Below are 26,373 nucleotides of genomic sequence, written 5' to 3' on the forward strand. Positions count from 1 at the left end.
AGACCAGAAAAACAAGCTTCATTCAAAATTGATCCTTGAGTATGTTATTACCATATAATCAGCTTCTTCCAACCCATGAGGTTGATGAAACATGGTCATGATAGTATTATAGATCCCTTTGGCTAATTAAGATATAGCACCATTCCAGGAGTAGCTGTCCTGAACTTTCAAAAAAATGTGTCATTATGCAACATCCAAAGAGGTAGTAGCCATAGCAGCTGTTATGGGGCTCGCTGTGTCAGGGGGCCTCAGAATATGACCTGACACACTAAAGAATGAAGGATGAGTACCATTGTGTTCATATTATTCTGCACATCTTCCACAGTACACAGCACAAATTGGCTAAATAAGACATTTTAGAGGAGAGATAGGGGACAGCAGAATGACAGGACTAGGGATCTTTTATCTCTAATACCTGCCGTTTCCTTCTGCCATGTGATCAGCATATGTGTAAGTGTATAAATGTATATATCAGTGCACAAATGTGTGTATGTGTGCAAAGGTGTATAAATGTTTGAGTATGTAAGTATGTATATTTTCTGAGGGAGGCCCCATACAGAAGTCTCCTATGAGGCCCAGCCTCTCCTAGTTATGCCTCTGAAGCTGGGCCGCAGAATAGGCAAACAAAATGGTAGCAGGTTTTAAAAGCAGGACATTTATATTTATTGTACATCGGCGTGGGTTGCTCAAAGTTATATTTGTACCAGATAAATTGTTAAAAAAAAATAATGCTACCTATCAAGTAAAACAAGTTTCTAATGTGTATGCAAAAAAATTCAAAAGTAAAAAATGTTTTTGTACATTTCTAGATTCCTGCCTGTTTTTAAGAGTGATTTGGGGCAAAATTACATGATAAATATCATGTAAATAATTGATTTCACAAGTCCAAATTCAAGGTTCAAATATAAGTACAACTACTGCTTTATGTAAATAAATAGTATAATGGAATTTGGCAAAACAATGACCCCTTCACCCATTCAGTTAATGTTCTTTCTGCTGCTATTGGCTGGAAAACAGAAGGTCCAGATAAGAGAGCGATAGATAGAGAAGCTTTTCTCATTCGAGTGAGTTGAACTGACAATACGTGGCTGTGACTGGAAAATGGAAAATCTCCTCCTTAAGGGGGTTAAATGCTGGAGAAGGGGGTCGGCTTACCAAGGTAACTAGAGCAGCACTGGGGGATTATGGGAAGAAGAAAGGAGGAGTTAGAGGTCAGTGGGGCAGATTTATCAAGCTGTCTGAAAGTCAGAATATTTCTAGCTGCCATTGGCAACCAATCACAGCTCGGCTTTCATTTTACCAGTGCTCATGAATATTTTAAAGGGGAGCTGTGATTGATTGCCATAGGCAACTAGAAATATTCTCACTTTCAGACAGCTTGATAAATCTTCCCCAGTAAGTGAGTTCTGAGGGAGACAGCAATGTGGTCAGTGCTGAGGAGTGTAAGAGGAGCTAGAGAAGAGCCTGGGGCTCTAAGGAGCCAAGCAGAGGCAGAGTGAGTGAGCACAGCTAGCACAGTGCAGAGCCTATGAGGAGCACGTTAAGGAGGATAGCTCAACAAGGTGGCCGGTGGCCTTGCAGTTAAACGCACAAGTGCGAGAGTTGTTTCTTTGGACGCCGCCATCACCACAAGGCAAATAATTTACTCCTCTATTATTAATCCCCTGGAAGCTAGCCCTTGTTGGGAAGGGTTAAACATCACGCTGACCCACAACACCTATCTCCCAGGGGCCCAAGTCAGCGATCATCCCAACTGGCGTCACAAACTATTTCCCTACAAGACCTTTCCCCCCTTTTGAGCACTGTATGTGGCGGTCCTGGTTCCCCTTTTTGTAGAGAACCTTGGCCAAGGGGAAGGGGCACGACATCTACACCACTTTTCTGGCACAGAAGCCCTGATAAATGCCCCCCATAGATTTCTCAGTGTCAAAATTGTAATTGGATGCTTTTTTGAAAAAAGGACAGATGAGCATTTGTCTTTAGTACTGTTATATACTTTATGAAAGACAAAAGATCTGTACTTATGAATGATGCTAATTTTTGGTCTAGTGACACTATAAAGCAGTGATTATACTGATTATGTCATCTTATGTGTCTGGTTATTTCCTTCTGAACCAGCAGATCCCAGCAGTTCTTGTACAGTGCATCTCAAATTGAAAAATGTTATTTGTAAGTATCAATCAGGCTCAAATATAGACCCTGAGGAACGCCCCATTTTCGAGGATTTGGTAAATTACTTTCCCACCACTTCTCGGCACAGGGGAGAAGATGGACCAGGAGTTGTAAAATTATAGAAGCATTAGAGACATCAGCTCAGTGAGAATATCAATATAGACAACCATCTCTTGTAATGGACCAAAATCTGGCTCCATGTCCTTGAGGTGCAACATGTATACACAGGCACCATTCAAGCATTTATTTAGGCTCTCATTGAGGACTACACATTACATCTATAACATAAGGTAACATATGCACAGTTTACTGTATGAAAGGGTACGTCGATCACAATCATAGAGAACACTATAAAACAAGAAAAGCACAAGGGATGGTGTGAAGTAATGGATGATTATGTTTAATAGAAGGTATGTTTAGGCCACTGTGGTATTAATGAGAGATGGTTATAATAAACCCGGGATTATCTCCAGCCAGCATGATAAGGCAGGGTTTCCAAACAAGCCTGATCCAGGTAATCATCTGCAGACACTAGTATGATAAAACCTCAAATATATAGTAGAAGCAGAAATCCCTGGTATATGTGATACAGTTCAGTCACTAATATACAGCAGTAATGCTTCTTGCAGAGAAACATGTGCTATGCCCGGGTCGGGACCCAGGTGTAGAACACGTTTGGCTAGAGAGTTGGAAGGATGAGCGCTGCTCACTGCTCCCCTCTCCATAGGAAAACCTGGCTGTACTTACGGGTAACGATAGAGTATGCTCTATCTTTTCCACACTTACCTCGTGCCATACTGCAGCCAGGTCTCATAGGCATCCATCGGGAAATATATCCAGCCGTAAATTGCGCATCCAGTTATCTGTCCCGATAACAGTATACAGCAGTAGACAGCAGTAGAAGCCATCGATAGCTCATATGACACAATTCACAAACTATTTTACAGCTGTAAATTGTTGTTAGCATTTAAGTAACAGGCCTTCAGTCATAGTTCACACAAGAAAATCTCCGAGCAATGTCAAGACCATTGACAGTGTCCCCAGAAGAAAAAATATACTCACCAATTTACTTGCATACCTTTTGTAGTAACATGGGAATGTTGTGGATCAATTCTGCGTTAAATGTCCACAAAATTTGGTGCTGTACTGGAAACACACCTGTCTGTGAAGTCGCCTGAAAAATTCTGAGGAAATGTTGAGCTTTACATGAGGGGAAACACTCTAAAATCAGGACTGAGGCAAATGTCCAGCTCCTTGCAGCCCAGTGGTTATGTCCACAGAAATCCATTCATAGGGGCATTTATCATGTCTTGAACGCCAACTTCTGGCTTACATAGCATGAAAAAGTTGATATTCCTGGCTAATGTCCAGGAAATTTTTTCCCATCTTGTCACCCATTCTCTCAATGGGGCAGAATATTTCTAGTTGCCCATGGCAACCAATCACAGCTCAGCTTTCATTTTACCAGTGCTCATGAATATTTTAAAGGGGAGCTGTGATTGGTTGCCATGGGCAACTAGAAATATTCTGATATTCAGACAGCTTGATAAATCTGCCCCAATACCTTCAGATGCCATTTAGGAGGCAGTCACCTGTACCCACTAGCTTTTGCTTTGTGGAAAATATTTAGTCCTTTACTCACTGCTTATGTATCTGGACTTTATATTTGCAGAGATTTTTTAGCAAAATTGACACTTGAAAATGGAAATGTTCCTCCTTACTTCATGGCAGTATAAAATTCTCTGGTAATGTGCTAGATGCACCTTTGAATATCCTCTTACTCCAGAAAAGAAACTTAAAATATATGGGCTCATTTACTAAGGGTCCGCAGAGCACACTATCGGCGATTATTCCGACCATTTCCGATTTGCACCGCATTTAGAAGGGGATTGAGTCGCACGAGATCGGATTTTGCCGCATCGGCGCCGGCTTTCATGCGACACAAATCGGTGGGCGGGCCATCGGACGATCCGACTGATTCGGACTGAGCGCAGGATTTATCATTTAAATTGTGTCACAAGAAATGCATTTACGTGCACCGGTAATAAGATGGTGAACTCCTGCGGACCTGAGTGGGGAGCGACACATGCAGGATATCGGGTGCACGATCTTAGTGAATCGCAGCAGCTGTGCATACTCGTCAGACAACGCACCTCAGGGAACGCACAGGGATGGGTAAGTAAATGTGCCAAACTGTGGTAAAGGTTTGTTTATTCTTACTGCCTATTACAAACTCTATTAGGAAAGATGACAAAGATATATTTAATACAATTTTTTAATTTGTCTGCTAATTATATATACAAAAAACATTAAAAAAACTATCCTAACAAGTCAAAGTCTCACTTTTAATGAAATAAAACAAAGTTAAAATTGTTATATGTAAAGCTGCTGTAAAAATAACATCATTTAAAGAAAAGCAGAACATAACTGCAAAATATGACCCAGGGTCTAGATGCCTTTTTACACCTAAATAACATTGATGGTTGTGTTATATAGAATTGTTTCCCATAAATCTCTTCCTCATGCAATCCCTTCCCTTCCTTGGTTGAACTTGATGGACATGTGTCTTTTTTCAACCGTATAAACTATGATGATAGTCAGCGTTGACTCTTAGTTTTGAAGGCAATATTCAATAAAAAAAAATTTAAAAGGTTGATGAATATTAATGCACTCGAGCTGCTTCACCTCCTTGACTGCATCTTACAAAAGAATAAAAGATGATTTTCATTCATGGTGCAACCTAGAAATATGCTAAAAAAGCATATCACCTCCAGGGATGTACATATTACAGAAGAAGCTACTGTGGCTACTGTGGTTTAGAGGGTTTGTGTGGTGACAGGTTCCCAAACTAAGCAGAAACAGGTTTTAAATTGATAAACCCTGGATTATTAGTTGAAAAAATAGAATAAAATTTGCAGGCATAATAATATCAATTAATAATGTGAAATAAGAAATGTAGAATTCGGCAATTGTTTTATCATAGAAACTTGTCCTCTATTTCTTTACCCAACTCTTTTGTATGACAATTTGTGTCGAGAAGTGATGCCAAGGCTGAGATTGTTGTGTTGGGATCCAATAGTTTCACCAGGGGGATGTTTATTTTCTTCTCTTGGAAGATACGACTTTGTAATGTCATAGCCAACATTGAGTCCATCCCTACGGAACTCAGAAGAGTCGTCGTAGTGATGTCACTGGGGCTCACTCCTATAAGCTCAGTCACTACTAACAAAACGTAATCATCACTTGTTTCATTACTGTCAGAAGATTGTTTTTCTCTTGATGTTTTCTCCCAAATGTTTACTTCTTCCATTACCACATTATAGAGCCTTTTTCTCAGAGCCGGGATGTCTTTGATAAAGTTTTCATACATGTTTCTAAAGTTGAATTTCACTATTGCCTGATGTGGATTATTTATCTGTAGACATTTCCTCAGGCTCTCATGAATTTCCTCAGAATCCAGAAGAAGTATTCCTTTAGTTTTTAAGAGTTCATGAATTTGAGGCTGATTGAGTAATACTCCAAGATTGAGGCCGCCCCAACTGATGGATTGCCCACAAAGACCCAGATTCCTTCTGTATTGGCAGAAAATGTCTAGAAAGGAGTTGGCAGCTGCATAATTTGCTTGTCCTGAATTACCAACAAATGAAGCAACAGATGAATAGCAAACAAAATAGTCAAGTTCCATGTTTAATGTGGCACGGTGAAGATTCACTGCTCCATCTACTTTTGGGCTAAGAACTTTCTCAAACAAAACCAAGTTCAGGTTCTTCAAAAGTCCATCATGAAAAACAACAGCACTATGGAAGACACCTTTAACTGGTTTAGTAGGAAATGCTCTTTTTATTACATAAATGGCTCGCTTTACTTCAGGGTAAGAGGAAACGTTACATTGTATAGCAACTATTATGGTGGTTTCCCTTTGATTCTGGACCTCAGCTATCTGTTGTTCCATCTCTGGGGTTGGCTTTCTTCTTGATAGAATTGCTATGTGGTCACCGCCATTGTTCACAATAAATTTCACAGTTTCAAAACCAAGACCAGTCAGACCCCCTGTGACGATGTATACAGCATTATCTTTGAAAAGCTGTAGACTGGGGGCTGACATAGGAATCCTTGAGATGGTGCTGTTGTCAAGCTCAATTACAGGTAAGGCCTGAGTTTTAAAGTAGCTGTCTTCTCTATAATCAAATTCTGCTCCATTCCATAGTGGTTGCATCAACAATTTTGAACTAATATTGTTTTCTGAAGATATAGAATAAAGCCACTTTTGCAGTTCTTGTGCATGCCGTTGTAAAAATGCTTTCTGGAAAACAGTTGAAATGTGAACAAGGTGGATATGAAGATCTTGATTGCTGCTTAAAATTATATTGGGACAATGTTTCATATTTTTAGTATCTGATACAATAACAACATCATGAAGGAGCGGCAATCCATCAATATCGTCTTTAGTGACGGCACCAGCTGTAGGAAGAATAACCATGTAAGAGCATTTCTTATCAACCTCCCTACTGCCCACAGATATCACCGGTTCCCATCCACAGTATTTTGCCGTCTTAGACAAAACTGTACATAAGACCGACTTTGCATCAGATGTTAGAATTACAAGTTTTGGCTTATTATTTGCACGTGGCAGCTGATTGTGTAAAATTTCCCAGGCTAAGACAAAATATGAGATGCAGGGAACATTTTGTATCACTGGAGCTTTTTTGACTAAGTAGCAAACATTCTCTGGAAGACTGATGTGAGAGGTCGCAGTTGTTGGATAGCAAGCCACAACTCGATCACCAACTTGAATTGTCTTGACATCTTTTCCAACTTCAGTTACAATCCCTGCAAAATCCAGAGCAACAAGTTCATGCTTATCACTAGAGGAAGAGTTCCAGTACAAAGTATTCCCATATTTCCAGCTTGGAAGACTAACTGGAAAATAGTCATCCGTGTGGCAGCTAATTTGATCCACACAAATCTTCACATCTTTGCTTTTTAACTCAGAAACTTTGTTAGTGTGCTCAGCAGAAATGTTTGTGACAGTATAAGGTTTTGAAGTAAAAAGTAAGAAGTTATCAGATTTCTGTAAAGATTTTATTTGCTGTGTTCTCATTTCAGTGTCAGTGTAAGTTATTTCATTGGTATAAATAGAACCATCTTTGATCCAGATCTCTGGGTGCTCCTCTGGGCTATAGTTAAGAAGAACTTGGGCTAGTGCTGCAACATCTTGTGGACTTGTGGAGCTAATGTCAATGAGCTGGAATGTTATATCTGGTATTTCAATGACACAGGTTCTTGTCATTCCAATAAAAGAAAATCCAGGGTTAATGTCATCCACTGTATTGTCAACTGTCCTCCATGTCACTGTCCGAATAGAAGGCTTGGGGTTTGTCTTTCTTACTGCTAGGATAAGCTGTCGATAGATTTCACAGGCCTTTACTAGATATTGAGTAAGATTGTTCAGAATATGTTCGTTTTCTCTTTGTATTCCCAACATAAACACAACATCTGTACATTCACTATTTAGAAGTGTTTTTTCTTCAATATCTGAATTCCAACCATTGAAGTTGATGAAGCTCAGCTCATTCTGCAGGTAGTTTGATAAGTTTGTACCTATTTTTAGATCGTCTGAGTATATAAACATTTTTTTTTCAATTTCTGGTCTATGACTGGATGGTGAACACTTTGACCATTTAACTTGGAAAAACAGTTTTTCTGGTTTGTTTTTGGTTAATTTTACAAATGCCATCTTAGCACTTTTGATTTCTACTAAAATGGAACCGTTCTTGTCAGCAAAACATCCACATAATTCTTTATAATTTTCTGTTTTTGTAGATTGCATGTAGATGATCATTTCTTCTTGAAGAGGCTGAAGAACTGTTAGACCCTCTATGGATGATGGGAATATAGCGGAGTCTTTGGTTTCTGATCCTACACAAACAGCCATTTGGAGAAAGCAGTCTAATATGACTGGATGTATGTGGTACTCATACATTGTTTCCCTGACTTCTTCACTGACATTTATTCTGGCAATTCCTTCATTCAGATCTGTTCCATAATGAACATCACCAAGTTGCTTGTAAACCTTCCCGTATTCAAATCCAAATGTGGAAAGACGCTGATAGATATATTCTGACCTGATTATAGTAGTACATCTTTGGAAAATATGCTCTACTGAGATTTTTCTGTCTTCTTTTAAGCTACAGTTATGTTTTTGTATTTGCCCACTTGCAAAAACATGAGATGATAGAACTTCAAAAATTCTTCCTTTGCCGTCTTGGCATAGTTTAATGTTTAGATCTATAGAGTCTTGGTAAAGAACACAGGGACTGGAAAATGTTGCACTGATTTCCAAAAAACTTAAAGGCACTTTAGGTTTAAAGCTATTCATTGCAGCCGCCAATCCAAGTTCTACATAGAATGCACCTGGAATTAGGGCAGATTCTGAGTTTTTGTGTTCATAGACAAAGGGGGTAAGTTCATTTGATACTTTACATGTGAACTCTGTGAAATCCTCACTCATGATGTGTATTAATGGATGGTTGTGACTTGACGCTGTTTCATTTTTTTGTCTAATTTTTTCATATTTAATATCCTGCTTGATGTGATCAAATTGGTATCTTGGAATTGTTGATGGAGATGACTTATAATCTTCAAATACATTACACCAGTCAGGATTATATCCTCGTGTAAACAGATCTTTCAGAGTAGAAAAGATGGTCTCATATTCTTGTTGAGGTTGTATAATGGGTAATACTGTTGTTTTGGGTCCTAAAGTTTCAATGATGTTCCTTTGTAATGCTCTTCGAGGACTGATTTCAATAAACAGAGTGTTTTCTTTATCTTTTGCTGTAATTTCGATAGCTTGTTGAAAGAGAACTGGTTCACGAATATTTTCAGCCCAGTAACTACCGGTGGTAAAATCTTCTGTGGATGCCGGCTTTCCTGTCACTGTTGAAACAACATCAATTTTCAGATTTTGTCTTTGTATATCACGCAGGTTCTGTTTTACCTCATTTAATATAGGATCCATCATGGGGCTGTGATATGCTGCAGGAACATTGAGTGTGTGGAGAAATATATTCTTTTTACTATATTTTTTGATCAGTTCTCCATGGATTTTTTCGATTGTGTTAGTGTCACCAGACAACGTGCATGAAGTAGGGCTGTTATAAGCAGCAATGCACACTTTACCTTTGTAGGGATCAATTATTTTTGACACTTCAGTCACCGGTAGATTTCCGACTACCAACATACTTCCCCCAGTAGCCTTACATTGCAGTGTGCTCCTGTAATATATGACTTTAACAGCATCTTCTAGAGAAAGAAGTCCAGAACAATGAGCTGCAGCAACTTCTCCGACTGAATGTCCAACAATGGAGTCTGGCTTCACCCCCCAATGTGACAGAAGAGCCACCAATGACACCTGTATCGTGAAGAGCAGCAACTGGGCCACATCTGGACTTGAGAAATCATCAGCCTCTTTCTCCAACAACTGTACCACCGAAATGGAAGTATAAAATCTTATCATCTTGTCTATCTCTATACATTTCTTTCTGAACACTGTCTCATGTTCAAGTAACATCTTACACATCCCTTTATAAAGGACTCCATTCCCACAGAATACAAATACTATATGAGGACTGGATTTAGCTACTGGGTCATATTTGCTCACTGTTTGTAGCTGTTGGTGTAAGTGAGATAAGGAAGAGGCCAGAAATCCTGTTCTGTACTTGTAATTTAGATGACTTCTTCTACAAGCTGCCGTGTAGACCAGGTTCTCCAGGGATAAGGATGTTGCGTTGCTTAACGCTATTTTTGTGTCTTCAATACAAAGTTGAAGGGATTTGCTTGAAGCTGCCGATAATATGAATATTTCAACAGATCTTTTTGAACAATATTTCGGATATTCTTGTTTATTTTGTTTGACAACAACATGAGCATTAGTTCCACCAAACCCAAAACAATTAATTCCTGCCATTCTTCCAAATTTGCTGTCCTCTTGCCATTTTACAGGACTGGTTGGAATTTCTAGATTGGATTCCTCAATTATTTTAATACCATTTTCCTTAGAATAATGTAGAGATGGAGGAATAATTTCATGATGCATCATGAGAAGAACTTTTATCAACCCAGCAACCCCAGCAGCCGATTCTGTATGTCCAATATTTCCTTTAACAGATCCAATTTTCAGAGGTTTCATTCCTTTACAATGTTTCTTCCCAATAACATTTCCAACACTTGTGGCTTCTATTGGGTCACCAGTTGGTGTTCCAGTACCATGAGCCTCAACATATTGCACAGAGCATGGATCTATCTTGCTGTAGATGTGCTGCAATAACATTTCTTGCTGATGTTGAGATGGCCTTGTGATTGGAGAAGCAGAGCGTCCATCTTGGTTTACTGCACTTGCACTTATAAGTCCCCAGACTTTACAGTATTCTTCTTTAGCCTACGTGAAGAGAGATATTGGAAACTTTGTTATAAGGAACAACTCATTACTTCTTAAGAATAATTGCCAGTAGTACTTCATATAACAGTATCAATTATCGTTGAGGAATGCACCTATTTCATGGGAGGGAAGATACTAAAACTTGCACTCTGTGTATTATATTATATTATTGTATTACTATTCAGACAATTCTTTCTGTTAATAAAAATGTTTTTACATTTAAAATGAGAAATCTTGTTTTAGGTATATATAAAGGTATATGTATATACTGAATGGGGTCTGGATTTATTTCTGTGATCCTTGTTAATTCAGTATGGCATTTGTTTGTGTCTGTGCATTCTGTGTCCATCATTCCATCAACAGGCAGGCATGGCCTCTGCTTTTCGCCAGCTCCTACTGCCCTTACCTTCTAGCCCCAGTTCCTGCTAATCCGGCTAAGGTGCAAAGTGTCCATTTTATCTTCCTGGCAATAACATGGATCATCCCCTAGTGAAAAGTGTCTTAGCATTAGGCTTCCTAGTTTGCTAGTGGTATGCAGTGGTGTTCAGCTCTGCTAAGTGTGAATTCCTGCTTCATTATCCTGTTCTCCTTATTGATTCTGTTTCTTGGTTAAACTCGGCTTGATCCATAACAGCCTGGTCTGTCCTCAGGTTTGTAACTTGGATTCTGCCTGACATAAAACTAAATAGTAGTGTATAAAGTGTAGACAGCATAACCATAAAGTTACCAGCAGGACAACTAATCGTGGAGGGTGCTTGCAGTCCATTAACCCCTGTCTAGGGTTCAATATGCAAAGTAAAAAACTGCAACAAGCTGCTTGATAAAGAGTGTGTGCCATCGAAAAGTTGCATTTGGTTGGAAGAAAGCATTCTATGTGAGTGTAACTGTGCTTCACATAAAACTAAATAGTGACAGGATAATGGATAATGGCATTGGGATTATCTCAAAGTCATCTTCTAGCATAGTCAACAAGAGCAAGTATATAAAATTATAACATAGCTATGTGAGCAAGAGTTTCTACTGAATATTTCAGTTGATGCCATTCTATTAAATGCAAATCTATTAAAAAAAGAAGTATCAATGCAAGGGTGGAGAACATGACTAAAAATCTAGCATTAAAGTCAACCTGTCATCAGGATCCCCTTTTCTGGCTTCACAATAGAGAATATTGTGCACATTGCCAAAGTGTTTTTATAATAAAAATACATTTTTTATTATAAAAACCTTTTAGCAATGTGTACACTATTCTCTATGGGACATGGATGATCCAGAAAAAGAGCTCCTGATGACAGGTTCCCTTTCAGGGAGTCATAACAATCTGATGTTGCTGAACGTTTGTAGAAAACATTTTATACCTTTTTTAAGGATTTTAGAAGAACAATGCCACATCCTTCTCCTCTCCCATATCCATCAGCTCTGGTGGAGAAAGGCTTGCTGGTTCCATCAGCAGAAAGCATTTTTGCCTTACAAAGGGCGACAAAGACGCGAGGTTCAAGGATACAGCTGACACCACCACATATCGCCATCTCACAATCACCTGGTGAAGGTATGGAAATGAAAATTTATGTAACTTAAAACCACTAGAATAGACCATACAAGAATGAATTTACTGCACGCAGAGTATCCTCCATTAACCCCTTATCACCGACACTAGTTTTCAGCTCAATGACCAGACTCGATTTTTCAAATCTGACATGTCTCACGATAATTGGTTATAACTTCAGAACGCTTTAACATATCCGGGTGATTTTGAGAATGTTTTCTCGTGACACATTGTACTTCATGTTAGTTATAAAATTTAAGTGATAAGTTTTGTGTTTCGTTCTGAAAAAAAGTGAAAATTTGGCAAAAGTTTGTAAAAATTCTTCATTTTCCAAGTTTGAAATGTTCTGGTTTCCAGACAAGATGTAAAACTACCCAAAAAGTTTCATAATTAACATTTACAGAATATCTGCTTTATGTTGGGATGATATTTTATGCTTCCGGTCATTTTTCTAGGATGTTATGAGGTGCAGAACTTTAGGTGCAATTTTTCTTATTTTTATGAAAATTGCCAAAACTCACATTTTGAGGGACAACTCGGCTTTCAAGTGACTTTGAGAGGTCTAAATAATAGTAAAACCCCATAAATTACCCCACTATAGAAAGTTCACCCCTCAACATATGTAAAACAACTTCTATTAAGTCTATTAACCCTTTAAGTGTTTCACATGGGTTAAAAAATATGGACCTGCGATTTAGAAACTATAGAATTTTTTGGGAAAATACATTCATTTAGGCCAAAACTGACATTTTCAGAATAAATTAAATGATGAACCGCACTGCAACGCTTGATGCCCAATTCCTCCCGAGTTTACTGATACCCCATATGTGGTGGTAAACTGCTGTACAGGCGCACGGCCGAGTATAGAATGAATGGAGGCGCCATTCACAGCAGATTTGTATTGTCACATTGTACGACCTATAAATTTTTATTTTTTGGTAATGCGAACATATGAGGGCTTATTATTTACGGGATGAGATACAATGTATAGATAATTTATTTTGGGAGTCTAAAGCTTATTCATGAGATTTTATTAACTATTTCAAGGGGGACACAAACAAAATCATCAATTTTTATTTTGGATTGTTAGCATTCCCCCCCCCCCCCGCTCACTGTAACGTAAAAATTATATTTTATCTTTATTCTATGGTTCACTACGATTGCGGTGTTACCTCATTTATTTAGTTTTTCTTATTTTTGCTCAATTTTCCTGAGCAAAACCAATATTGGAGAAAATCGCATTGTTTTTACTATTGACAACTTTTCAGGGCCATAACTTCTGTATTTTTCTGTTGTCAGATCTGGTTGAGGGCTTATTATTTGCGAAAACAGTTGTTCTTTTCAGTCGTATCATATTAGGGAACGTAACTTTTTTTGATCACTTTTTAGAACATTTTTTGTGATGGTGTTTGATGGAAAATTGTATATTATGTATTACGTAGTTCACCGAGCGGGTTCAGTATTGATTTAGATTTATTGTACAGATTAATACGGACGCGGTGATACCAAATATGTACGTGTTTTTGTGTTTTATTTACTTTATTTGTATTTTATGTGTTACTGGGGAGATTATGGGACTTTTATTTTATTTATTTATTTAATTATATTATAAAAAGATTTAATTTTTTTTTTAAACTTTTTTTACACTTTCTACTTCTTGGCTTGAATAAGCGATCATCCGATCGCTTATTCAAGCCTTTACACTGCAATACACTTGCTCAGTTACACACAGCCGGGTCCTGCCAGGAGGCGGAATTCGGCACAGAGAGGAGCCGACAGCCCGGGTCACTCGTCGGAACCCGGGGCTGAGGCAGGAGGGATCGGATCCCCCGGTAAGCACACCGGGGGGGTCCGATCCACGGGGGACACACTTGCACGCCCCCATCATGCTTGACCGCGGCGTGTAAAGGGTTAAACACCCGGGATCGGAGTTTTTCCGATCCCGGGTGTTAGTGCTGGGTCTGGGCTGTGATATCACAGCCCGACACCGGCACCAGCGAGACCCGGTGTCCCGAAAACCGCCATAGAAAGGCGTACGCGTCAGAAGAAGTACCCTTAATGACCGCCGTAAAAAGCCGATAGGGTGGTCATTAAGGGGTTAATATTTCCCCAATTTTGTGAAACTATCATGTTTCGTTAAGAATGTATGGCGAGGGCTCAGGAGTTGAGCTTACTACATTTATGGTGGGTGTATCCTGGGGGGGCAATTGGCTTTCATCTAACAGGTAAACCAATTAATGACCATGTCCTTTTTAATTTGTTTTTCACTTTCCTCATTCAAAAATCCATAATTTTAAATCTTTATGAGGGTTTAATATCTGTGAGACAAATTGTACAAACTGTATTTAATATCCCATGCAAACTAAATCCAAGTGCTGCACAATTTAACAAAGAACGCAGTTGCTCCATTTTCCTACAGCTTTCACTGTTCCCTCCAAGTGACACATCTCTTATTATTTGGGTAAGTACGATTACGTGGACACCAACATTTTTTAGTTTTTATTATATTTCAATATTTTGAAAAATATTAAAACCTTTCAAGAAAAAAATAATTTAGCTGTTTCTCCATATTCTGAGCTCAATAACTTTCCAATACTTCTGTGTATGGAGTCATTTTTTGATGACTGATACGATTTGGGAACTACGATCTGTACGATCTTTAATCAACTTTATTTATATTGCACCATCATATTTGATAATGTTTGTGGTTAAAACATGACAGGTGCCAAAAAACAAAAAATGAATAACAAAGTTAATGATAATAAGAATTCAAATATAAGTATTATTATCCTATCTGCCAAACACAAAACAAAATCACCAAATGTCATTCACAGTTCTTTTGCCATTTCAACAACCATTTCATTTTTATAAAATGTGATCGAAAGTTTGTATATTTCTCAAAATTGTATTGGCTCTTCTAAAAATGGATTTTTTTGCCCCGCTCATTTTTGCAAAAATAAAAAATATTATTTATGGTTTTAAAATAATCTACATAAATTTAACAAAAAGATAATACAGGCAGTCCCCAGGTTTGTTCTTAAGTTGAATTTGTATGTAAGTCGAAACTGTATATTTTATAATTGTAGGTCGAGACAAAAAAAAATTTGGTCCCAGTGACAATTGGAGTTTAAACATTTTTTGTTGTAATGGGACCAAGGATTATCAATAAAGCTTCATTACAGACACTTTACAGCTGATCATTGCTATCTGGGACTATAGTAACATCTAGAGAGCTTCACCAGAGGTCTGTAACTATGGGTTGTCTGTAAGTGGGGTGTCCTTAAGTAGGGGACCGCCTGTACATCTCAAGGAAGCTGACGGAAATTGCCGAGTGACGTGCTTGGCAATTTCCGTCAGTTCCATAGAGATAAATGGAGCAGAACGGTCATGCCCAGTCGTCTGTTCCATTACTCTCATAGAGCGATGAGGGGTCCGACAGAGGTATGGGGGACCCCATTGGACCCCTCGTTTTTGTGATCTGTGGGAGTCTCATTAATGAGACCTCCACCGATAAGCAAGTTAGGCCCTATCTTGTGGATAGGGCCTAACATATTCGTGGGAAAACCCCTTTAAGGACTATAAGGAGGGGAGTAAATATAAGGATATGCAAAAACCTGAAAGTGTTAATGTACAGCTTGGCAGTTTATCATCTCTCTATTTTCACATTCTTTAATAGTTATTACCTTGTCTGATGGCTTGGCATGCGTAATGTAAAGCAACCAAGGATGAAGAACAGGCCGTGTCGATGGATAGGGATGGTCCCGTCAGGTTGAAGCAGTAGGATATCCTGTTGGCTGCTATGCTGGTTGCTGTCCCAGTGCCATTAAAATGGTTGATGTTTTCTGGACAATTGTTATGAATAAAGTCAGCATCTCTGTTCATGAGACCTGGTAATACAAATTTTTTTTAAAGAGCATCAATAATAATGAACATAATTTTTCCAGTTTTTTACAGTGAACCCTTAAATAGTAAATATATTGCAACTTTTTGTTCTTTCTATAATGTGTTAAAACCTGATCAGATTGATCTCAGTAGAAAGTACAGATTCCTCTGCAAAAAAAAAAAAACACTTACATAGGGTGCATAACTTCAGATCATATAGGAAAGGTCTGAGCACCGGTAGGGGAACTTTCTGGTACTGCCCCTGTAAGTGTGGGAGTTCAATCATGGAGATAGGGTCAATGGTAGGCTATAAGGGGACAGTCCTTTGCGCACTGGCGCATTGTACTCCCTCAAGCTACCTGACTCTTATAGCCTACAAGATTTTGGTAAGATCCACCCTTTTTTCCATTCCTGTCAATATTGCTACAGTAGCTATGAGAGGGTCAGATATAACTACTCTTGTATGTGGATTTTTGTACACTGAGCAGCAGAAAAAAAAGGCAAGAGCACAATTCCACACTAGTAATGCATGTGCCCCAATGTGTTGTCTCCCTTTTTGCAACTCTATCAATCTATTTTTATAAAACAAAGTTGTCTTTTCCCAGGAAACAAGTAAGTCCCTACCCACATCGTAGGGATGAGATCCCCACGGATCTAAAGAACTTGGGGGTCTGGTGGGGTCTGAGGTACCTTTGTGGAACCCTTAGTTGCTTGCTCGCCAATCAGCTCCATAGAGATGAATGGAGCAGAACAGACATGTGCGGCCGTGTGCTATGCTCTTCTCGGGGAGTGACGAGGGGTCCGATGGAGGTACTTTGGACCCCCATTTTCATGATCATCACTGAGACCACCAAGTTAGTCCCTATGCTGTGGATAGGTCTAACTTGTTTACTGTGAATTCTCCTTTATGTACCATATCTTACCTATAAACACACCAGTTTTACTTCCTCGTATACTTTCAGAGGGGTAGCCTGCGTCTTCCATAGCTCTGTACGTGCATTCAAGCAATAATTTGTGTTGTGGATCCATATTATCAGACTCAGAATTTCTTAATTCAAATAATTTATTATCAAATTCATTCATCCTTAATAAATATTAAAAAAAATAGATATTAGTCAAGATGAAATACCTTTAACAGTATATGCCATAGGGATGTCATTACTTTATTCTGCAGTATGTCATCCTGTTAAAACTGCTCTGTCTTCTAAAAACCCAAATGAAGTAGTTATAGACAGTGAGTAAAATTAAAGCAAAAATATAGAAATTTGGTATCGGCATAATCGTACTGACCCGTAGAATAAAGATAGTTGGTTCATTTACTAAGGGTCTGCAGAGCGCATTTTCGTTGGGTTTTCCGAGTTGCACCACATTTAACAGGGGATTTTAGCGCATCATCGCCGGCTTGCACCCAACACAAATCGGGGGGGAGGGGCGTTGGACAACGCGCAGGATTTAACATTTCAAATTGTGTCGCAAGACATGCACTTACAAGCACCGGGAAAAAGAAGGTGAACTCCGGCGGACCTTGGCGGGGAAGCAACGGATGCAGGAACTCGGGCACATGAGCTACGTGAATCGCGCCTGACTTCATCTTCGTCGGACTGCCAGGATCGGGGATCGCGACAGAACCGGGTAAGTAAATTTGCCCCAGTGTGTTACTTAAAGTATGTGGTGAACACCAAAGAAAAAGTAAAAAAATCTATTGTAGAATTGATGTTTTTTCTGCAACTCCTTCATCCTACAGTTTTTTCAAATGGCAACTATAACGGAAAAAACAAATATTTTATCGCTCACAAAAGTGCACCTACAAACCAACTTAAAACCACTAAATCTGTAGGGCAAACTGGCTAATGCGTGGCCATCCTTCCCTTTTGCACCCCGCTATACGCCCATACAACAAGTAAAATCCACATGTGGGGTGTCTGCGAACTCGCCAGAAATAGCTTAATTTTAAGATGAGTTTTCTTTTTTTATTACTGCAGAAATTGGAGTGTTCAAAGTTTTTCCTCCATTTTGTTTTAATTACTATGCAGATCTCAAAGGGTTATCAATCTTCCAAAAAGCTGTTTCTAATAGTTTGATGGATGCAGATTTGTAAATGGTATGATTTATAATATTAGAAACTTCCATTATGTCTCAAAGCTCATTAAAACAAAAATTCCCCCCAAAAAAGTCAATTGAAATCTCATAGAATATACGGAAAATCGTTATGTAGAATATCCAGACATTTCAAAAATTATGAAAAAATAAAACCAACATATGGTAAATGTTAGCTAGTAACTATTCACTTCTTATTCTTCTGGATCTATTGGCAGCATTCAATACTGTAGAACCGCCAGCTTCTATTCAGGAAGCTTTGTTCCATTGGCCCAGAGGACACTGCAGTCTCTTGGTTTTCATCCTAATTCTCTGACTGCCATTTCAGTGTCTCCTTTTCTGGATCTTTCTCTTCTCATCTTCCTCTCACTGTTGGGATTTCTAAGGGCTCAGTCTTGGGTCCTCTTCTCTTTTCCCTCTACACTGCCCTCATTGGACAAACCACCCCTGCCATAATCCAGAACACTAGTGACTGTCTCTCTGCCATCTCTAACATCATGTCCTCCTTCTACTTGAAACTTAATCTTTCTAAGACTGAACTTCATCCACTAACAGAGTCTATCCTAACCTCTCCATCTCAGTCTGTGGGGTCACCATAACCCTGAAGCAGCACGCCCGCTGTCTTGGGGTTGTGCTGGACTCTGGACTCTCTTTTGCACCACATATTCAATCTTCAATTCTCGAATTCAGCTTAAAATAATAACCCTCATCCACAAAGCTCTGCATAATGCTTCATCTCCCTATCTCTCTTCTCTCATCTCTATCACCCAACCCGTGCTGTTCGCTGAAGATTAGATTAATCTTTACCTTAATTCGAACCTCTCATGTATGTCTCCAGGATTTCTCCCAAGTTGCACCAATTCTCTGGAATGCCCTTCCCCAGACTCTAAGACTTATACCCACCCTCCATAGTTTCAAATGTGCTCTTAAAACCCATCTCTTTAGGCAGCCTATCACAATAGCTAGCTGCATTAAATACCAACTCTCTCTTTGCTAATCTATCCTTTGTCCTCCTCCCACGTGTTATCTGGCAAACACCAGATATATAACGAGCTCCAGGCTTCTCTGCAGTCACTTTCACCTTGGACTTTGTATATAAGATGGCAAATGATGACTGTTTCAAACAGCAGAATTTTTTTTAATTACATTTATTTTATACAGTTCCCTTATAAAGACCCATTATACAAGTTCTTTACCTCTTGTGTCACACCTTTCTTACTCATAGACTGTAAGTGTTAGGATTGGGTAACACAAAAGACAGGGGATAGTGTGCCCTGAGCTCGCCCCAACCTCTGTCCCTTCCTGTAGCCCCCCCATGCTAAACCGTGGGGCGACTACTTGAAGACTCGAAATACACTGATAAGTGTGGGAAGGGAAACACAAACAGACTGACAAACATAAAACACAAAAGAATGGTTAACTAGCCGGAGTCACAACGAGAGGGTACGTCAATAGCAAAATCAGTAGGCAAAGAGTCAATGTCAAAAACTAGCCGAGGTCACAACGATACAGATACAGAGCAAGTCAAACCTAATGCTGAGAGTGAGTGGAGAAGGGATTTCAAACACTGGCACAGGTGACTAGTGAGGCTGCAATTTATGCAGCCAGAACTCCACCTCCAGAACCTGATAGGAGCTGGACAACTACTGAGAATGAACCCCTCATGGTGCAGAATAACCAAGCACAATAGCAGGCACCATGCAGAGGTACCACAAGTCAGCAGTTCAGAACACAACTCCTAGACAGCGCGAGATCTTAGCAGCCGCTGCCCGGGACGAGAGGAGGAGTTAGCGCGGACACGCGCTGGAGGTTGGAGAACCCTGCTAGCACCACCAGAAGAACCAGAAGTACCAGCATTCTCTCCAGCGAACCTGACAGTAAGCTTTTGTGAGCAGGAACCTCACTCCTATTGTTCCATATGAATGTTTGTACTCTGTATATGTCCCCTATGATTTGTAAAGCGCTTTGGAATTTGATGGTGCTATATAAATAAAGATTATTATTAATTCACTAATTTGGGTTGTAAAACGATCTGTCTGAAAACAAGATAATTTAGGAAATGGCAAATGTTAGCATATGTGCCCCACTGTTCAATATTTCTGTAGGTGATAGAATTTAGATGAGAGAAAGAGAGACAAGTGAGCTTAATAAATGTAGCACAAATCACTACAACTACCATCTTTACTTAAATTGGCATGTAAATTGCTATTCTCAGTAACATGGATTAATGTCTAAACAACAAATGATTTAAAGAGAACCCGTCATGCAAAATAACCCCCCTAAACTAAATATATTTTCATATTCTGCCATTAGAGAGCATTGCCTCTATCCCTTCATTGTCCCTCTACATGCCTGTAAACCTAAGCATTGAGGTCCTAAAGCTGTATGCAAATGACCTGTGAAATGTCCAATGAAGCATTAGCATATTCAAGCTGTCCACTCTATTCATGAGTGGGAGGCACAGCCACACCCCCAGTGCTTGACTGACAGCCTGTATAATGATGTGAGGCTGTATAATGATGTGCTTCCTGGAGCTGACGCCCCCTGCAGCCTGTGTGTGTATAGGAGAGATACAGCAGCTCCATGCAGCCATGTTACAGCAGAACATGTCAGATTCATGTGTAGCTGATGTCTGTGTCTCACCTGTATATTAGGAGGATGCAGCATGTCAGCAGATGCAGCACACACACTAGCAATGCTTTACTATACATTACACACAGACATGAGCAGGGGGAGGAGAGGGGAGGGGTGACAGGGGTGACATCACTGCCTCTGACCATGTGACCAGCCTCATTTACATGATAAAGAATAGATGATTTTACAATGAATAATGTATGAAATAACTAGATAAAGGCTGGGATGGGATCCTTGTGAGCTGCTCCAACAGGTAGAGGTGACAGAACTAGTGGCAGAGACCTGATGACAGGTGTCCTTTAAGGGTTAACATCTTAGGGACGAGGGCTATTTTGTCCTATATATACTTGTTTTTTTATGTTTTTATTCTCAGTTTCCAGAAGAGATACGTTTTTTTACATTTTTATATGTGACATGGATATATGAGCTTATTTTTGTGGGTAAGAGTTGTATTTTCCAATTGCTTAATTTTTATGGTAAAATAGCATAATATTAAAAATGTATTAACCAAAATAGAACAGCTATTCCACTACTTGATTTTTATTAAAAGGTTTCACAAAGGTTTAAAAAAGTCCATAAATAATACTGTAAGTTAGTGCAATTAAGAAGACACTGAACATGTACAGGTTTTCTTATGTTTTACTATTTAAGCAAATAAATTCACCTTTTTGGGGAAAACTAATTTGTGTCTAAAATATTCTAAAAGCTTTAATTTTTTTAATTTCTCAATCAAGAGAGTATTATTAGGGTTTGTTTATTGCGGTATAAGATAAGTTTTCAATTGGTACTATTTAGGGGTAACTCCAACTCCAAAAAATGTGATCACTTTTTATTCCATTTTTTTGGGAGGTTTGTTTTACTTTTTTATGCCCTTCACAATATGGGTATAATAACATCATATCCTCTTAGCCAAGGTTGTTACAGATCCGTCAATACTGCACGTTTAAAAATTATTAAAAAACTATATATATGTAAGGATGATTTTGTTGATTTTTTATTATTGTTTTTGCTAATTTTTTTTATTAGTTTTTAAAACTTTATTAAAGTTTTTTTTTTTACTAACCCACTAGAGGACTTGCACATGGGATACAATGATCCATTTCATGGCCTGCGCCTAATAGTCTTCAGTACATAGCTGGCACAGAGGTCATGTTCAGACCTTGGGCTGTCATGGCACCCTGTGATTGCGTTACGGGGGCTGGAGACAGGTAACGCTCCTTCCTCTGTCTCTCTCCTTATCTTCCATGATCAAGTTTGATTGTTGCAGCTATAGGGTTAAACTGCCCTGCATGTTGGGCAGATGCACCAGTGACCAGGCTATGTATAACAGCCGGTCTCCTGCTTGTGATCAGGCTAATTCTCTCACAGTACCAGCTCCATCAAAAGGACAAGTATGATTGGAAAGAGGCGGCTAATTAGGATAAACATACTCTTTCTAGGTATTTAAGCTGTTATAATTATTATTGCTATGATTATTTTACTCAATAAAAATAATTATAATGTACTTACCCATCTATAAAAGCTGCTCGCCTGGTGTATATTTTGCCTGGTTTATTTTGATCAGGATCATACCATTTTTTGAGGCAAAATCTTTCTTCGGGTATGTCTTTTGTACAATTTCTACCATCGAAAAGGACTTTCCAAAAATGTTCTATTCCTTCACCTGTTAGATATACATTTTGTATTCATATTACATATTAGGAATTTAAATAGAAGTTCAAAAGAAAAAGAAAATAAAGCTGGCACTCACCGAGTTTAAAAGTCCAAACTTTTATTCCAACATGGATAAAAATGACATCATTGCAGGGGGGGGGGAGTAAGAAGGCTGCAGGAGCCTACAGAAAGTCCTACTTACCTTCCGGTGCCCTCCGGTATCCAGCGCTGCTGTTGCTCCGGTCCGGGCGCCATGTAAACAAACATGGCCGCCGGAGCAGCGCTGGATTCAGATTCCGGCCGGCCGTGGCTGGGCACGCCTATCCGTCCCTATTCACAGCACTATGTGCAACATCCCCCACCGGGGCCTAGCCCTTGAGGTGAGGCCTGGAGTCAGCCGGGGCCCGCGGTACCGGAGTGGCTGGCGGTTGCGGCCTAAGCACGCTATGGTCACGGTGCTTGGTACGGGGGAACCGGAGGGCTGTCCTACAGCCTGGCAGGTCTCCAGCAGGGTGGTGTTGGCAAGAAAATGATATGGGAGAGGCTGCTATAGCGGATCTCCCTGGGGCAACCCTTTAGTGTCCGGAGGGTGAGTCTCTGTGTGATGGACAGGGTGCCGGTGGTGAAGGCAGCCGTATTAGCAGGGACCAGACGGAGACAGAAGTTGAAGAAAACAACTTACAGTTCTTTTATTGCAACCGGCAGGAACTGCAGCAAACGTGCCTTTAACAGGTAGATGGAGTGCTGAGATGTGAGTTGGAGGGAGCCTCAGGAGATAGTTCACCAGCCTGGATGTAGATGGCAGGCTGGGTGGCAGCTGTGTCCTGGTAGGAAGCTTCAGCTTGTCCTGTAGAGCTTCAGGTATCACCTTTAAAGGTAAGATGATACCCCTTTTCCTCACTACACTAACTCTAATCTATTACTCCACTCTTCAGAGGCAGGGGCTAGGCTCTTCCTGCTCTGGTATGGGCCAGACAGAGATTACTCACTCACTCACTGATCTCTAGGATTCTCCTACACTGGAATCTCCCTAGAAAGACCTCTAGAACATTCCTGGCCAGAGGTTTTATTACCTCCCTTTGGTCAGGTGGTGGCTGCTCCTCCAATCACATCTCAGCTTACAGGGACAGGATGTAACACAGACATTGGACAACAGCATCTTGCATCATACAAAATACTTAACCTCTGCCTTGCCAGGCAGGATTCACCACTGCCATACCCTTTTCCCTATCAGGACCATGTAGTATCATGTGGGTATATGCAAGTGGGACGTATTCGCAAGCACTACCTCGCCATTGCATCGGCGAGGGTGTTGCATATGTATGCGGGCAGGAAGGTTGTCGGATCTGGCCGGAAGCTGAGTCCAGCGCTGCACCGGTGGCCATGTTTGTTTACATGGCGCCTGGACCAGAGCGACAGCAGCGCTGGATACCAGTGGGCACCGGAAGGTAAGTAGGACTTTATTTTTTTAAGCAGCCCCCTCCCGGCCTACCTGAGTTTTTTTTCAGAACTCGGACAACCCTTTTAATCCTGCCTGACACTCCGGCGTCCTCACCTGTACATGGATAAAAACGACATCGTTGCAGGGGGGGAAGTAAGAAGGCTGCAGGAGCCCACAGAAGGTGACGGTCCGTTTCGCGCTGGTACAGGTGAGGACGCCGGAGTGTCAGGCAGGACCGTCGCCTTCTGTGGGCTCCTGCAGCCTTCTTACTTCCCCCCCTGCAACGATGTCGTTTTTATCCATGTTGGAATAAAAGTTTGGACTTTTAAACTCGGTGAGTGCCAGCTTTATTTTCTTTTTCTTTTGAACTTCTATTTGAATTCCTATGGATCTTTTTTGAGCTAGAGCACCGCCACAGCATTCAACCAGTCGGTACCCCCATCATTTTCTGTGCAACATGTAGTATTGCCACTAGAAATCAAGGGTCGCCTAAGTGCAGTGCCCCTCCTGTGTTTTCTCCCTCAGTGCGATATTACATATTAGAACAACATTCATATTAGAACAACAACCATTCCTACTTTTTTTCAGAGTTCTGAAATCATATCACTCCCAGAATGCAGTGTGGCATAGTTTTTTATATATTTTTGTCTTTCTTTGTTTTTAATGATTGCATAGGAATTGTACAATAGTAAGAAATTACAGGAGCAAGGAAAACACCTACCTCCCGAAAAATTGCATCCTATGCCAACTATTGCTATTGGTTCATCTTCATTCTCCATCCCAACAATCATCTAGTTCTGAAGAGGAAAAAAGGAAAAGTAATAACTTGTGATGGAAATGGCGCTTATCTTTGACTTATCATAGATTAACATTACTTTGACATGTAATAAAAATGTAATACCCAGGTTACGTACAAGATCGGTTGTGTTGGTTTGTTCTTAAGTTAAATTTGTATGTAAGTCGGAACTGTGTATTTTATCATTGTAACCTGAGCCAATTATTTTGGGGTCTTTGTGACAATTGGATTTTAAAAATGTTGGATTGTCATAAGAACCTGGATTAACAATAAAGCTTCAATACAGACACCTTTAGTAACTTATAGCTGTTTATTGTAGCCTAAGGCTAAAGTAGAGTAAGTTACCAATTACCAGAGGTCCGTTTGTAACTAGGGGTCGTCTGTAAGTCGGGTGTCCTTAAGTAGGGACCGCCTGTAATAATATTCACATCGTAAAGTGATTATTTCTTAAAATTATGTTTTAGGGGTTTTATATTAACATTTTCAAATTATGGAATCCATTTGTTATTAAGACATTGGGGGTCATTTACTAAGGGCCCGATTCGCGTTTTCCCGACGTGTTACCCGAATATTTCCGATTTGCGCTGATTGTATCTGAATTGCCCCGGGATTTTGGCGCACGCGATCGGATTGTGGCGCATCGGCGCCGGCATGCGCGACGGAAATCAGGGGGTGTGGCCGAACAAAAACCCGACGTATTCGGAAAAACCGCCGCATTTAAGAACGGAAAATGTGTCGCTCGGGACGCGCTTACCTGCACTCAGCCGGCCTCGGTGTATTCCGGTGCGTTCAGATGATTTTCAGCGCAGCAGCGCCACCTGGTGGACGGCGGAGGAACTACCTTATTAAATCCCGGCTGGACCCGAATCCAGCGCAGAGAACGCGCCGCTGGATCGCGAATGGACCGGGTAAGTAAATCTGCCCCATTGACCCATTTCACTAAGAATAGAAAAATATAAGTCAATTTATTTAACGATAATAGTTGAAGGGATCCCAGGATTACAAATATCGGGAAGTCAACCCATCCCACCCATAGATTAATAAGCACTATCAAGAATATAAAATAAAGTATTTAAAACTGTATACAATCAAAATAGAAAAAACCTTCATATTGTTCAGTATAAAAATATTGCCTGAATTGTTTTTTTACCACCCCCATATAAAAAACTCAACATTTTTATTTTAAACATTACAATCCAATCAAATTAATACAATCCAATAATTAAAAAATGAAATCTGGTGAAAGTGATAAAATTAAAAGGAAATGTGATCAAAGTGATAATTGAGAGGAGTAGCCCAGAGACAAGTACTGTTTTTGTGTGAGGCTTTACATGTAATATGTAATATTAGGAAGAAAAAAATTTATAGAAATTCAGCTCACCCCTCTGTGGTCAAGACATCAGGTGCCGGTGCGCGGATATGCTGAGCCGATTCAGTGCATCATGGACAAACAAACGATAGATCCAGCATCCAGGCTTGAAATAGGTGCTATAAAACTTCTATTTATTTCATCAAAAATATAAAAAAGTTAAAAGGGGTACCATGTTACAGACATCTGACGCGTTTCGAACTCCTAGGAGTTCTTAGTCATAGATAAGATTCTAGTAAATGTGAGCTTTCATTATAAAGGCATATCAAACGCAAGTGAAAAGGATTACGAGCAGGTAATTAGTCACGTCATAGAGCCAGAAGGTAAGGGAGGGAGGGGGAACGGA

The 26,373-nt window shown here is 39.8% G+C and overlaps 1 protein-coding gene across 1 annotated transcript in view; it reads right to left on the reverse strand.

The window, feature by feature from the left end:
* Nucleotides 1-4,847: 4,847 nt before the first annotated feature.
* The window catches only part of LOC140134154 (mycolipanoate synthase-like), a 29,729-nt gene continuing 8,203 nt past the window's right edge, over nt 4,848-26,373 (reverse strand). Inside the window, exons 7-10 of the mRNA XM_072154790.1 lie at nt 16,961-17,121; nt 15,839-16,042; nt 11,968-12,149; nt 4,848-10,612 (exon numbers count right to left, since the gene is read on the reverse strand). Coding sequence (XP_072010891.1) covers nt 5,150-10,612; nt 11,968-12,149; nt 15,839-16,042; nt 16,961-17,121 — 6,010 coding nt within the window. The 3' untranslated portion in view covers nt 4,848-5,149. The remainder of the gene's footprint in view (nt 10,613-11,967; nt 12,150-15,838; nt 16,043-16,960; nt 17,122-26,373) is intronic.

Source organism: Engystomops pustulosus, chromosome 5 (genome assembly GCF_040894005.1).
Source record: "Engystomops pustulosus chromosome 5, aEngPut4.maternal, whole genome shotgun sequence".
Taxonomy (NCBI): Eukaryota; Metazoa; Chordata; class Amphibia; order Anura; family Leptodactylidae; genus Engystomops; species Engystomops pustulosus.